The sequence below is a fragment of the Felis catus genome, chromosome B1 (genome assembly GCF_018350175.1).
Source record: "Felis catus isolate Fca126 chromosome B1, F.catus_Fca126_mat1.0, whole genome shotgun sequence".
Classification (NCBI taxonomy): domain Eukaryota; kingdom Metazoa; phylum Chordata; class Mammalia; order Carnivora; family Felidae; genus Felis; species Felis catus.
This window is the reverse complement of record NC_058371.1, coordinates 152906134-152922874: the sequence shown is the minus strand read 5'-3', so window position 1 is coordinate 152922874 and position 16741 is coordinate 152906134. Positions and strand designations below refer to the sequence as shown.

General features: G+C 30.6%; 1 protein-coding gene across 3 annotated transcripts in view; it reads right to left on the bottom strand.

Annotated features, from left to right (window-relative positions):
* Positions 1–16741, bottom strand: part of TECRL (trans-2,3-enoyl-CoA reductase like) — a 122576-nt gene that overhangs the window by 29631 nt on the left and 76204 nt on the right. For all 3 annotated transcript variants that reach the window (XM_045056287.1, XM_045056288.1, XR_006597037.1), the window contains exons 8-9: positions 13132–13175; positions 1720–1777 (exon numbers count right to left, since the gene is read on the bottom strand). In XM_045056287.1, coding sequence (XP_044912222.1) covers positions 1720–1777; positions 13132–13175 — 102 coding nt within the window. The remainder of the gene's footprint in view (positions 1–1719; positions 1778–13131; positions 13176–16741) is intronic.

Genomic DNA, 16741 nt, shown 5'->3' with positions numbered 1-16741 from the left:
TTTGAGTCTGAAGGCAAAAAGCCCAAGTCAATAAACAAAGAAGAGAAGATTAGATTTCTGATTTCTCAAGAGCAACATACAAGCAAGATAAAAGGCGGAGTGAACCCTGAAGAAAAAGTTTTTTTCATTTGAACAATTCCAAAGTTACATTTGACTTTAGAAATATGATGATTTAAAATTTTTCATTTTCTTTATTTTTTAAATGTTTATTCATTTATTTTGAGAGAGAGAGAGAGAGTGCACAGGAGGGACAGAGAGAGTCCCAAGTAGGCTCCATGGAGTCAGCACAGAGCCCTAGGAGGGGCTCAATCCTACAAACCATGAGATCATGACTTGAGCCAAAATTGAGAATGGGACACCCAGCCAATTGAGCCACCCAGGAACCCCTGAAATTTTCATTTTCATATAATGATACCAGAATCCAGACAAGATGAAGAAACTTGAGCAAGGTAATGTTGTTAAGGGTTCATAGTCAAGACTAAAATTAGTGATATTCATAACTTTGGTAATGTTAGTATTTTTATAGGACTGTATTGTGTTTCTACACGAAAACAAATCAGACTATCAGAACTTTTAGGCTTCAAATACATCCAAAGAGAACTCAGTAAATCATGAATATAGATAAGATAAAAATGGCATCCAACCATCTAATTAAATGCGGGCTCTACTGTAAGGCAAAAGCAGACAGTAAACCACTATAGTACTGGCATTAATCTGTTAACACTTTTCAGCAAGAGAGAGTACAGACATTTTCAAATCATATTATAGTTATTTTAGATATCTATGTATCTTTATCTATCTCTATATGTTCATCAATACTCAAGAAGTTGAGTAGTTATCACAGGATTATGTAATGTAATAAAAATGTTATATATTTTGGCTTTTTTATACATTCACAAATATACCAACATAATAAATTTCCTTTTTAATTCTATATGTGTAAGTATTATTCTGGAAAATGTTTCCAGACTGCCAGAAATATACAAGGCAAGAAAATGTTAAGACATTCAGGTAGATATTAAAACATACTTGAGACAAATACACGTTTATATTTTCAGTGAGATTGATAACAAAATGAAATCCAAATGTTGACCATTGTTATTTGAAAGTATAATATAATCATGTATCATGTACAAAAAACAGTGTGAATCCTTACATATAATTAAACCTGAATGACAGGACTGATTTACCAAGAATAGCTTTAGATAAACAGTATAAATTTTAAAAAAAAATTTTTTTAGCTAACTACTGAATTCAAAATGTCCTCCTAGGCATTGCTATTTTATAGCTACTGTATTTGCTAAACAATGATCACTTTTATTAGAAAAAAGCTTAAGAAGTCAATTGAAATATAGTGAGATTGTGTCCATTATTATGCAAATTAGATCAAGATTAAGAGTTAAGAAATTTGATCTGTATCACTGAATTTTATATTGCCTTTATTAGTAATGTCTCTTTATTTTTTCATATATTTAAGTGAGATTATCATTTGTTCTGAGGAGGGCATGCATACTTCATTTTAGAGAAACCATTATTAGGAAATATTTAGTTCAAATATTTGAAAAATTTAGACATAAAGGGGCTAGCCTTGGGGCATATTGTCTTAAATGTTTCCAACTATTGCTTTAAAAAAGTGTTCACTTAAGGCTTTGAAAGTAATAATTAACATCACACTAGATTAACTCACACTAGAGAAGATAAAGAGAAAAAGGGACTAACCTGTGTGATTAGGATGAGACAAAATTACATTGATGAAATGATTTCCAGCTTCACAAATCTGTAAAACATTTAAAAGTTTTCACTGTGGTATACCTGTTCCCCTTTAAAAATTGTATTCTCTCTATATATACTAATGTCCATGTAATATATTAATTCCAAAGATCCAAGAGACATATTATTACTCTAATTGCAAGAAGAGGACATGTTGTATTGTAACAGTAAAAAAAGCTGTTGAATATATATTGAGTTAACATAATGAGTCACATTGAGGTAGAAACTTTGAAGATATTACTGACACCTTTTGATAACTAGGTTCAAATTTCCTTGTTAATCAGGCATTGCTGACTATATGCTTTGTACTTGTTTTAGTAGGTAAAGTTTGCATGCTATGAAGAGGTAAGTCACGTCGGGAAAGATAGATTTGGCATAGGTTAACATGTTCTAAATTCATTAGCACAGCAGCACTACTTCAAGGGTGGTAGTGTGATTCCCAGGTGGATTCAGCTCAGTTTAGAAAAGTTATTGTAAGAGGTACTGTCCCACCAAGACACTTGCTGCTTGTCTGTCATCTAGCCCCTTGATCATGCACACTCCACATGTCCCTGTAAATAGGCCACTGTGACCCTCTAAGAAGCTTGTGTTACTAACATCTTTGGAGAGGGGTTGGGGAGGGCTAATAATGTTCCCAATTTGCAGCATGTATTCCCAGAAGTTACATGCCTTATCTGATTAACACAAAGTGTGTATTGAACATTTAAATACTATGGTATTAATAACAGATTGTTATTCAAAACCTTTATCGTTTAGGGTCATCCAAAGTTTTACTATAACATATTCCATAATTGAGCATGTTTTTAACTCAGTGTCTTTAATGCTATTAATCTCTTAAAATATATCTGATTTTGTTCTTTTCAACAATTTCTGTATGGATTTATTCACATTTTGTAATTGTAGAAGAAGCTCCTAGTTTCTCAAGTTATCATTAGGAATCAAAGTTGAATTTCACATTTTCAGATAATAATTTTATAGTTGAACTTATTTGTAGGTGAATGTGGTTAAGAGTGTGGACTTTTGTTGGACTAATTTGTGTTCAAAAAGCACATCTTTTAACTTACTTATTAGAGATTACGTGATTAAGACATTTCAAATTTCATTTCTTCACCTAAATGCAAATATTACTTCCTATCTCATGATGATTATTTTAGGATGATTAAATGAAATCCAGTGTCTGACATATGAATTGCCCAATAAAATTATGATAATTTTAGTTACCAATATCATCAGTTAAAAACTTCTCCAGAGAATGATCCTACATTGATTGATCTTCTCTAAATTTCTGTGTCACACATTGGCTACACTACAAAACATATAATTACCAAATTAATAATTTGTTATATTTGTTTGATCTTAATACCTTTGCTCATCTTTCAGTCAAATAGAATGTCATACTCATTTTTCATCACTCACAGTGCCAAACACACAGTGGAATATATGATAAAAGTAAGTAGTATTAATAAGCAAATTACCTTAGCAAATCTTTGTAAACAAATTATTCTTTAGAAATATGGATTTTCTTCTGGTGAAATGTATTCACTTTTTGAGTCTCAATATTTTATACTTATTCAACCATCAAAATATTTTCTCCTTCTTACTTTTTACAGCTAAATATGGAGACATCAATTTTCTACCCAAAGTATAGGCCATGGAAAAAAGAGCTTTTAGGCCTCAGTCAAACCACTAGAATAGCTGTAACTAATGCCATAATTTAAGATTATGTGCCCCGTGAAGGGCCCAGCCCCAAAATAAAACATATAACATACTGAAATAAGAAAAATAAAAGAAGGGGATTAAAAAAAAGTTGTAAATAAGACAACTAGTCCATTGCTGTCTACCGATGAAATGCATATCTATATACATTCCAGGGGTGGAGAGAGAAAAATAAAAAAACATATCAGCTATATCCATATGCCTAGACATACTTAGCTTATCATCAACTTAGCAACTCCATAATGGATTTTAAAGAGCAATGTGACTATTTTCAATTTTCACCTTAAGCACTGGGTTTAAAATTCTGAAGAATGAATGAGTCCACTATAGGCTAACTGCCCTAAATAGAAGTGGTTGATATAATTTCCTCTTGGATCCGGGCTGAGTAAGATTAGAAAATTCAGTCAGTGCTATAAAACTCAATATACGGTTCTATTACCAAATAAAATTTCAGAAGCACATTAAATGTGAAACACTGGAACATTTTTTCAATATGATTTATACATTTCTTCTGGATTGATTCTTTTCTAAATTAGATGTATTCATCTGGCACATTATATGTTAACACAACAGTTTCATAAATAAAGCTTGAGGAAGTTGCTATCATTAGGTTTGATTTTTACGTTACTTAAAATTTAAATTATCTTATGTAGCAAAACATACAGATGCAATCTACTATGAACTGTGTATGATTCCTACGTAACACCGATGGTAAAGACATTGTAGATAATAAGTACACAGGAACATAAGAAAAAATGCCAAGGAAACATTGTCCAGATATTTTAAGAAAAAATTTATATTTAAATAATACGTGCAAGAAGAAGCAGTTTTCCTGCATCATAGTAGTAGAACAAATGAGTTTCAAAATATTTCATTTGATTTGCTCATATACAAATTGATAATTTGGAACAATGTTACCTTCTTTCAAAAAGTTTAATTAAAAAATAAGTTTATATTTTCCAGACACATTCACAGAGAGATCAGCAACTCAGGGGCATTGCCAGAATCACCTTACTTACAAAGAACAAGATGACCTAGATTTTAAAAGTCACTAAGAGTTTGTGCACAACAATGTGGATACACTTAACACTACTGAGTTGTGCACTAAAAATGGGTAAGATAGTAAATTTTATGCTCTTTGGGTTTTTACCATAGTTAATGTTTTTTTACTTCCTTGGATATATTGTTTTAATTGCAAAAGAATTTTAGAAGAGTAAATAATGAAAATTCAAATGTACTTTCATTTGGAAGTATATGTGTTGCTTAAAGTAAATCTAAAAAAAATTATTTTTGCTTGTTTCATATAGTCTTTATTGAATAGCTTGACTATATGTTGCGTCATACTATATGAATAATAGGGTGTTAGTGATTCAATAATCCATTTTCCTCTTGAGCGTTAACATTATATTGATAAGTATAAAAATAAATTTGTCAGCTAATTGGAAGTATCACAGTGTTTACATGAGAAAATAATCTTTTCCTTGAATGTTTTGATTTAGGAAGTAAATGGAAACACTTTTATTTTTTCAGCACCCTCAGTATTCTCAGTTCTTTGACATTTCAATTTTGTTTTTAATTAGTATTACTAAATATTTAACAATGTGGGATGGGTGAAATAGGTGATGGAATTTAGGAGTGCACTTGTGATAAGCACTGGGTAATGTAAGTGTTGAATTACTGTGTTGTACTCTTGAAACTAATATTACATTGTATGTTAACTAACTGGACTTTAAATAAAAACTTAAGGATAAATATATAGACCTTAAGAAATATATAATAATATGCATATGGGGCAGGGAAGTATCAAATTAATAGCTCATAAAGGACTTTTTAGTTACTATATCAGAAGTGTGGTTGTCCAAATTTTTATCAAAATATTTACCATTAAATCCCACTGTTTCCATATTGAAAGACAGATCAGAATATATGGAATTTCAGTAGTAAAGATGCTTCCTGTTTACTACTCGGTACTGTACCTCAGTCCATAGCATGTTGTCATTGTGGTAAAGATGCCTATGACCAATGTCTAGAAGAAGGCCAACTTGCAGAGATCCACTTTTTTTTTAAGTTTTTATTTACATTCTAGTTAGTTAACATATAGTGTAATATTGGTTTCAGGAATAGAATTTAGTGATTCATCACTATATTCATCTGTTCTATTTCTTAAATTCCACATATGATTTAAATCATATAGTATTTATCTTTCTCTGGCTATTTCACTCAGTATAATATACTTTAGCTCAATTCACATTGTTGCAAATGGCAAGATTTCATTCTTTTTGATTGCTGAGTAATACTCCATTGTGTGTGTGGGGGGGGGGGTGGATGTATACAACATCTTCTTTATCGATTCATCAGTTGATGAATGTTTAGGCTCTTTCCATAATCTGGCTATTGTTGATAATGTTGTTATAAGTATCAGGATGCATGTGCCCCTTCAAATCAGTATTTTTGTATCCTTTGGGTAAATACCTAACAGTGCAATTGCTAGATCATAGAGTAGTTCTATTTTATCTTTTTGAGGAAATCCATACTGTTCTCCAGAGTGGCTGCCCCAGTTTGCATTCCCACCAACAGTGTAAGAGAGTTCCCCTTCCTCCACATCCTCAACAACATCTGTTGTTTCTTGTGTTGCTAATTTCTGTAATGTTCTTTCTTGCAAGCTTCATCAAGTGAAGCATTCTCTACTTATATAAGTGAAAATTATGCACCTAGGGAACAAACTCTAAACATCCTAATATAGAATTTGTAGCCATCAAATAGTCAGGCTGTGTATTTTGTCTTAGTAAAATTATTTTGGTTTCCACTGTAAAAGTCAGTAATCTTTATTCTGTGATGTAGTAATATTTTTATAGGAATTAAAATGATTATTTCTGTCTATATCTGTTCTTCCCAAAGTTTCATATATGTTATATATGTTATCATTATTATTAGTTATTGGCAGATGTAAGTTTATCATTTGAGCAATGTAATGGTCATTTTATTAATATAATTAAAAAATAGAATCTGCTAAAATGTTTCTAACACTGATAATCAGGTGTGTTTTGCATTTCAGCTCTTAATTTTTCTATTTCTAGTAAGTATTATTATTATAAGTTGTGTCTTATTTATTTTATCTTAATATTTCAAGGAAAATATTGGATCACTATATAATTATGGAAAGCTTCCTCTGTGCTATGTATCAACTATTATAAGCATGAGAAGTTAGTTTCTACTCTTAGGGATAAAATATATTCACACAGACATGCTATTTGATAATACAAGCCAATATTATACTGTTTTAGCATAGGTTTTATAACATGATAATTTATATCACTATGATCATAATATTCTAATAATTTATTTCAACTCCTAATCTCTATTTTTATTATGAAACTCATTTATATACATTTCTATAAGAAAGGATAAGATGTATCCAATATGAGTAATATTATATCCAATATGAGTAAATATTGGAGTAAATATATCCAATATGTTAATTATGGATTTATCAGAAAATATATATACTAAATGATACTTTTTTTCATTAAGATTTTTTTAGAGCAGTTTAACATTTATAGCAAAATCCAGAGGAAGGTGCAAAGATTTTTCAAGTACCCCCTGCTCCAGTACATGTATAAGCTCTCCCATTATCAATATCCTCCACCAGAGTGGTACATTTGTCACAAATGATGAACCACAATAACACATTATAATCATCCAAAGTTCATGGTTTGCATTATATGGCTCACTCTTGATGTTGTTTGTACATTCTAAGTTTGGACAAATGTATATTGCCTTATATCCATCATTATGGTATCATGCAGAGTATTTTACTGTCCTAAAAATTCTCTGCACTCTTCCTATTCATTTCTCTCTTCAATCCTTGACAACCACTGATCTTGTTACTGTTTCCACAGTTTTGCCTTTTCCAAAATGTTATCTGTTTGGAATCATACAGTATTTAGCCTTTACAAAATGGCTCCTTTTATTAATTAATATTCCTTTAATCTTTCCCCATGTCCTCTCATTACTTCACAGCTCATTACTTTTTAGCACTGAATAATATTCCATTATCTGGATGTGTCGTAGTTTATCCATTCACCTGCTTTGGCTTAGTTGCTTCCAAGTTTGGGCAATTATGAATGAAACTGCTATAAACATCCATTTGTAGGGTTTTGTGTAGTCATAAGCTTCTAATTCCTTTGGGTAAACAAGGAGCACAATTGTTGGATAGTACAGTAAAAGTGTATTTAAGAAACCGCCAAGCTGCTTCCCAAAGGGGCTGGATCATTTTGCATTCCCATAGCAATGAATGAGAGTCGCTGTTGTCCCTCATCCTTGTCATCATTTGGTGCCATCAGTGCTCTGGATTCTTGGCCATTCTAATCAGTTTGTAGTGCTATCTCATTTCAATCTGCATTTCCCTGATAGCATATGATTTGGAGCATCTTTTTGTATGCTATTTACTATCTGTATATCTTCTTTGGTAAGGTGTCATTTTTGAATTCAGCTGTTTATTTTCTTATTCTTGCATTTTAAGTATCCATTATATATTCCAGATAATGATCTTTTATCAGATGTGTCTTTGGCAAATATTTTTTTCCAGGTCTATGCTTTTCTTCCCATTCTCTTGATATTGTCTTTTGGAGATCATTAGTTTTTAATATTAATGAAGTCTAGCTTATTGGTTATATTTTTCTTGGATCATTTGTTAGTGTTTTATCGAAAAAGTCATCGTGGTACCTAAAGTCATCTAGATTTTCTTTTATGCTAACTCCTAAGAGTTTTATGGTTTTGCATTTTGCGCTTAAGTCTGTGATCCATTTTGAGTTAATTTTTGTGCAGGGTATAGGTCTGTGTCTGGATTGATATTGTGTGTGTGTGTGTGTGTATATCTAGTTGTCCTAGCATCATTTTATTATGACTATTTTGTTCTATTGTATTGTCTTTGCTCTAACCAATAAATTTCACTTTTGAAAATGAGTAACTGTAGAGCTCTAAACAAAAGTTCAGATATTGTATTTATATTATTACAGGGTATGAAAAGTAAATTTTAGTAGTTATTTTATGAATTTATTTGTTGCATGAAACTAATATTTTATTGTACAAAACTCATTATAAGAGATAATATTTTCACTCAAAAGTATAACTCAAAGTATTTGATTTGAAATTTAGTGTTTAAAAATAGCTTATTTTGTTTCTGTGGTCTATCTCATCACATTTCTGGGGGTCCCTGAATTATTTTTTTAATCCATAGAGCTTTCATGAAATATTGTATAAGACAAGAATGTGCACATATGGTAAAGAATATAGTATAAAAATAGCATCATAGAGTAAAATTTTAAAAAAGATACTTCATAAATATTGACTATGTGGTAAATGATTATTAAAAATACATTTATGATTATTTTTTCAGAAATTTTTATATATTAGCTTTGATTGTATATATTTTAGCAATGATACATTTTATCATTATAGTAGTTGCTGTTTTTAATTTAAATTATTACTGTTTTTAGAAGTAAGTCAGTTTTAGCTAAAACATAAATGATAATTATAACAAATTATAATAAAATCAATTTCCATTAATTTTACATTATAATTTTTAAAACTAGTTTCTAAACAAATTATTTAAGAAGCAGTAGTAACTCCAGCCAAATTTGCGTATAAAGTTGATTCCTATTTATGTTATTAGGTATCTTAGATACTTGAGGGGATTTGCGAGGAAATTGACAAATGATGAGAAAAGGTAGAGTCCTATATTTTAAGTCTTCAGTAAAAAAGTAATGTGAATCTTTTTTATTGGTGTCTATAACTGTCTATCAACAAAGCAAAAGATAGAAAAAACTGTCACAAAGAAACCTGAGCACGATGCTGAGAATAAAAGCATTACCTTTGGCACACTTTTCATCCCTTATTTATCTTCCCCCCACAAATACCAAACATTCAAGCAGTTTCCTGGCCTTACTGCAGTTCCCATTGCATGGCCCCACTCTCCTCCAGCCTTGCTATGATATATGCTATGATAGATAGTGTTCCCAGCACCCTCTCTCCTAATCAAAAATTACTGTTCTATGCCCAAGGTCCTTCTTGGTTCAGTGTTACAAGTGAAGTTGTGACTGCTTGAGAAGAGCATAATTTATTACCTCTCCAAGAATATTTTCATTTTAATAAAAAAAATTAACCTAAATGACTGGATAACTAATGGTGAGACTGAAGACACAGAGAGCAAAACAGGAAGTAGAGTGATTTTCAGTGTTTTGCAAACCATGTCTTATATGTTATCTATTCTCTCATTTCCTACGTTGTTGAAGACAGTAAGAAATTCAGGAGAAAAAATTCCTCTTCTGGTGAAGTGCTCAATGTACAAAGAATTGATGAACTGTAACTGCTCCTGGAGAGTAAAACTAAACTGAGAAGAAGAGAGGATAAAGAAAACAGGAATATTATTTATAAAATAGCAAAATATTAAAAATTATAGAATATATTTTGTTTTGCAATAGTGATTTTGTTTCTTTGTGGGTGGACTTGAGTTCAGAGAATGAAGAGAGGTCATAGAAATATGAAGATACTGGGTTATAGTGTATGTCCACATTATTTCTAGCAGAAAAACAAAGATCTAAAAGTTGTGGAGAAAAATATTATGATGCCTTTATAAATTTGCCTAATTTTGATTCTACCTGTTTGGTTTTTTTCCCTTATAGATTTTGTGATTTCAGAACATATTTGAGAGAACAAAGACACATTGAAAGTCAGAAAGAATTTACACAGAGAGGGAGGTGGTAAAATACTTCTCAGAATATAATATAAACATGGCAAAACTCACAAAAATCAAAGAGTTTCCAAAAGGAATTATACTCTACTTTGGAATGTTTTAAGTGTTCATTGTAAAGTGTGTGGTTTTGCTTACAGTATATTTTGCTTCATATATTAGAAAACAGAATGGCAGTAGAAAAAAAAAACAGAAGGCGGGAGCAGAAGAGAAAATCATAATTGTTAATAGTCCACAAAATGCCTGATTCATACATAAGTCATTAAGAATTAATTATGACCTTATTGAACATAGTTCTCATACATTGTCTTCTAGCCAGGTGATAATGTGGCTCTACACAACAGAAGCAAATTCAACTTTAAATGAATAAAGCATTTTTTCTTAGATTAAGAGGGTACATATATCAATAAATGAAGAACAGGAAATTTTGCAAACATTTGCAGAAAAATTAGCACTTGGAATTAAGATAAGCATTTTCTGGTTAGACTTTATATTATACAAGACTGGCCTATGAATTTCCCCTGAGTTTCTTCACATAATAGTAATTAATTATAATATATACTGATAATCTTACTATAATATAATTTTAGATGCACTTGACTTAAAAATATGTGCTTTGGGGGCACTTGGCTGGCTCAGTCAATAGAGCATTCAACTTTTGATCTCAGGGTTGCAAGTTGGAAGCTCATGTTGGGTGCAGAGATTACGTAAAATTAAACTCTTTAAGAAAAAAAAAAGATGCTTTTCTTTCCAAACCATTTGCATATATATTTTTGTGATATATGTGAAAGGCACACACTTAGGCATTCATTTATTATGAATGAAGAAAATTAACCTTGAAATACAGAATGTTATGCTCACAGTGATATGGTAAGTATCTTTAATTTAGGTGATAAATGTGCAAACTCAAACAACTCAGTTTTTATTACATTCTGTATTAGAATCAGTTTCCTAACTTACATCTTAATATCATATTTTATTTGTGAAAAATAAATGTGTTTTGCCTGCATCCAACATTATTAGGAAATTCCAGGGCTAGCAGACCTTTTTAATTTGCCATCACAATTTATAATGTTAAGAGAGTCCCAGTGGCCCCTTTACCTTATTTCTTAATGTCTACTTGCAACAGAATAGACAAAATTCAAAATTTTGACTTTTAAACAAGGTTTTCTCAGATAATACCATCTATAATTGAAAACACAGATGTTTCTTTTTATCTTAATTTAAGTCTAGGATTGAGATAGTCAATGTTTGTTATGTGCTTAGAAATGTGGAATTAAAGTCATTGTATTTACCTACTGTCTATATTGGACTTAGACAATGCTACTATTTATCACTATTTATTTTGAGACCTTGGCCCTTATAAGACAGCAACTATGATAAAATTATAAGACTTGCCTAATTCTCCTCCTTCTTATTTTCTCCCCATGTGAAATGTATAAAGAAACATTTATTAATAAAAGAATGTGTGAAGATTGAACACTAGTAGCTTAATTAGGAGGCAGCATCTTTAAAAATCCTGGAAAAAAATGTATAGTGCAAACTATTAGAATTTTGCTTGTTTCCAATTATACCTTTTTTACACTAAAATATTATAATTGTTATGACAGTTTTAAAAAGCTGTAACTTTTTTTTTAATTTTTTTCAACGTTTTTTATTTATTTTTGGGACAGAGAGAGGCAGAGCATGAACGGGGGAGGGGCAGAGAGAGAGGGAGACACAGAATCGGAAACAGGCTCCAGGCTCCGAGCCATCAGCCCAGAGCCTGACGCGGGGCTCGAACTCACGGACCGCAAGATCGTGACCTGGCTGAAGTCGGACGCTTAACCGACTGCGCCACCCAGGCGCCCCACCTCTAATCTTTTGTGCTCAGATGGATGTGTACCCAATCCAAACAATGCATATGTAAAGTTAAACAGATTTATCTAAATAACTGGATTGAAAACAATTAGAAAAGATCTGTAATTCATTCAAAAAAGCAGATTTTGTTTTCATTCAGAATTAGTTAATTAACAATTATGCCAAAGTGTTTTTTTTTATTTTTTAAATTTTATTATTATTATTTTATAACATTTTTAATGCTTATATATTTTTGAGAGAGAGAGAGAGAGACCAAGAGCGAGTGGGGCAGGGGCAAAGAGAGAGACACATAGAATCCGAAGTGGGCTCCAGGCTCTGAGCTATCAGCACAGAGCCTGCCATGGAGCTGAAACTCACAAACTGCAAGATCATGACCTGAGTGGAAGTCAGAAGCTTAATGGACTGAGCCACCCAGGCACCCCACCAAAGTGTTTTTTAAATGTTCATCTTTTAGATTCGTAAAACTTTTTGCTGTTAGGGGTTTATAAGTGTGCAGACAATAGGAAGAACTACTAAGTATGATTTTTTTCAAAGTTTACTATACTTCAAAAATTTTAATCATTCTTTATAGTTAAGTAGAACATTTTGATTAAAATATTTAGAGATTTGGGGTGCCTGGGAGGCTCAGTCAGTTAAGCGCCTGACTCTTGACTTCCGCTCAGGTCAGGATCTCACGACTGGTGGGATCATGCTCCATGTCAGGCTTTGCGCTGACAGCATGGAGCCTGCTTGGGAATCTGTTTCTCTCTCTGTCCTTCCCCACTTGGGCACAAGTTTGCACATATGTGAGCGCTTTCTCTCTCTCTTGTAAAAGTAAATAAACTTAAAAGATTTAGAGAACTAAAAAAAAAAGATTTAGAGAGCTAATGGCTTGATTTTGGGAAGTTGTTTGACCTACTTCACTTAATAGCATTAATTACAGAATATAAAAAGATATCATATTTTGTACATGGCAAATTCTCAAATATTTGTTTTGCATTTTTAATAACACTTCAATTAGAGCATGAATAGTAAAAAATATAAATAATACATACCAAAAAATTGATAGCAGATATTGTGACTTGCCGGTTTCCAAATGCTAGAAATTAGGAAAAGAAGATGTAATGCATGCATTCACATTTTGGATTGTCTTGCTATAAACATAATTGAAGCAGTGTTTATTGGATATTACTATCCTCTAATCCAAAGTACTATGCTGTATATAATTGACTTTTTGGGGTAATACATTTGAAGTTTAAAAGAATGAAATATTTTTGCTTTCCACATGAACTTTTCTTCTAGTTACCTAATGATATTTAGAATAAAAATGGAATCTACTTTTAATTGGTATTATAAAATTCTTTGAAGGCAGATTTAATTTCTCATTTGTCACTTTAAAAGCACATCATTATATAAATTTCATATATTAAAAAAATAAATAAATAAAAAAATAAAAGCACATCATTGATGTATGTGTGTTTCTGTGCCAGTACCATATTGTCTTGATGACTACAGCTTTGTAATCTAGCTTAAAATATGGAATCATGATGTCTCCAGTTTGGTTTTCATTTTCAGGATTGTTTTAGCTATTCAGAGTCTTTGTGGTTCCATACAGATTTTAGGATTGTTTGTTCTAGTTTGTTCTGTGAAAAATGCTGGTGGTATCTTGATAGGAATTTCATTAAATGTGCAGATTGCTTTAGGTAGTATGGGCATTTTAAAAATATTTGTTCTTCTAATCCATGAGCATGGAATGTTTTTCCATTTTTTTGTGTCCTCTTCAAAATCTTTCGTAAGTATTCTATGGTTTTCAGAGTACAGATCTTTTGCCCTTTTAGTCAGAATGTATTATGCCAAGCGGAGTAAGTCAATCAGAGAAAAACAAATGTCATATGATTTCACTCATATGTGGAATTTAAGAAACAAAACAGATCAACATATAATAAGGGGGGAAGAGAAGAAAGGGAAACAAACTACAAGGAACTCAATGATAGAGAACAAACTGAGGGTTGACAGAGGGAGGTGGGTGGGAGATGGGCTACATGGTTAAAGGGTATTAAAAAGGGCACTTGTGATGAGCACTGGGTATTGTGTGTAAGTGATGAATTACTGAATTTTACTTCTCAAACCAGTATCGCACTGTATATTAACTAAAATTTAAATGAAAAGAAAAGGAAAATGATTCCTTTATAAATAAATACATACATATCATACGGCCTAATATATGATTGCATTTGATCATATGTCTTGTTTTTTAATGTTTAACAACAAAAAGAGACATGCTAATAATAATTTTTTTCATTGATGTTTTAGAATAGGTAATATTTTAAGTATTTTATATTTATCATCTGGAAACAAATATATGAGCTAAGATTTAATGTTCTCATCTTAAAGAAAAATATAGATTATATCAGTTCCCAAGTCATATATGAGTAATTAATAAATTAGAATTTAAGATAGTATCTTAAAGTCACCTTTCTGATGGCAGAAAAGTTGTAATATAAAAAAGTACTAAAATTAAATTTTCTGATAAGCTCATCAGCTGTATTAATAGTTGCATTTTTTCTAGATTTATGTGAGGGTGTGTACATATAAATTGTATTTATGTAAACACATTTACAAATAAAAAATATAATGTCTCATTTTAAATCTTGCATATTTTATAAGGATATATTTAAAGACTTTTCCAATACTATTAAGCATTCATTGTAAAAGCTATGACAGCATATGCATTATAATGTGTAATATGGCTAGCTCTAAACATTAAATATTATCTAATTGCTGCATAATTAGTGTAACTTTAATTTTATGTATGATAAGTAATACAACTTCAAACATCTTTCTTTGTAAGACATTTATAGAAGTTCTATTTCCATGGGCTAGAAATTTGAAAGTATAATATAGTCAAAAGTTATATAAGTATTTATGTATGAATATATATGTGTATATTCATACATAAAACATGTATAATTATTGGAGATTTTGTTTTTATAAAGTACATGTATCTAATTATGAAATAAAATACATTAATGGAGAAAATTTGGGAAATAGATAAAAGTACAAAGAGAAATAAAATGCATAAAAATCCCATTATCCATTGTAAATCTATTAAAATTCAGATTTTCCCTTGGAAATATACATATTTTCTCTATACTTTTTATAGTATGTGGTAAAACATTCTTATAATCAATTATTCTTTAATATCTCTTTGCCATATAACTAAGCACATTTACCATATAATTAAACATTCTTCTATAGCTAAATCAAAATATTTTTTTATTTGTACCTACTATTAGACAAAACTTTGTTCATTCAACAATACTTATTAAGAATTTATATGATAGGCACTATACTATGTACTTGTGATAAATCAATTAAACTTAAGCCAAAAGCAACTCTTATCTTAATAAAAATTACTGTCTGACAAGGAAACAAATAATAATCACAAGATAACAAATGGAAGTTTGCAATCCTGGTAAGTGTTACTAAGAAAGACCTATATAGTATTTAATGTAAGAGCTAAAATGAAGGATTTATTTTAATCGAGGAGATCAGGAAGGACTGTCTGAGTACATGACTGCACTCTGATTTAGAAAATGAATAGATGCTAACATACACAAGAGAGGGGTTCAGAACATTTCATGTATCAGGACAGTGAAGATATACCTTGTTTTCATTTTTTAATGAGAATAAATAACTGTATGATTAAAACAGGTACTGGGACAGAGAGTATAATTTTTAAATATTTTAAATGTTTATTTCCAGTAAGCAAACTTACAGATAGTATAACTTGAAACAAACTTTCCAGAAAAAAATCTAGCCATCATTAAAATTTTCTGTAATATTTTTATAATTTTTATAATATTTCACATTTAGAATTTTTACAAAGGCCATTTTCCTTGCTAGCTGCTGATACTAAGCATATGTATTGAATTTTCTGAACATATGCATACAGTTTGCAGTTAATGGAATATGCCTGCCATTGGGCAGTTTTCAATTATGACAATTTTTTTCCTATTTACTTTTAAGTATTTTTGAGAAGTAAGAAAAATGACCTCCTTAATGGTATATGTGTCAGAAATACATAATAATATGTTGTGTTTTATTTAATGTGTGTAAATGTACAGATGCCATTAATTTTATGCAGTCAAATTTATTGAGAATAGGGCTTCTCTTGATATTCTCAAGGTATTCTCATGATATTGTCATGAAAATATTCTCATGATATTCACTTTCCAGCTGGGATCAGCATTATAGGGCTATATATATGTTCACAGAATTTGATTCCTACTTACACCTTATGCATTTGAGAGTCTTGAGCCAGTAAAATTAGACTTTCAGGGTCTCATTTTCCTAATCTATAATAGGGACTATTAACACATCATAATGTTTCTTAATGGCATTTTTACATTTCTTGACAAGCATTTCCTTTTCAATAAATACTTTACATATGTTAATAACAATCAGCCTCTATTTTGTATCACATATGTGAATGCAACATTTTTCGGAGTCTCCTCTTCTTAAATATACTATGGAGCAAAAGTATCTATCTGTTAATGTTCTAAAGTTAGTAGGTAAATATTCTGATAACATACCTTTAAGTATCAGTTATAAGATGTTAGGAAATTTCTTTCTTCAATATTCATAGTCGCTAGTATTTAGAAG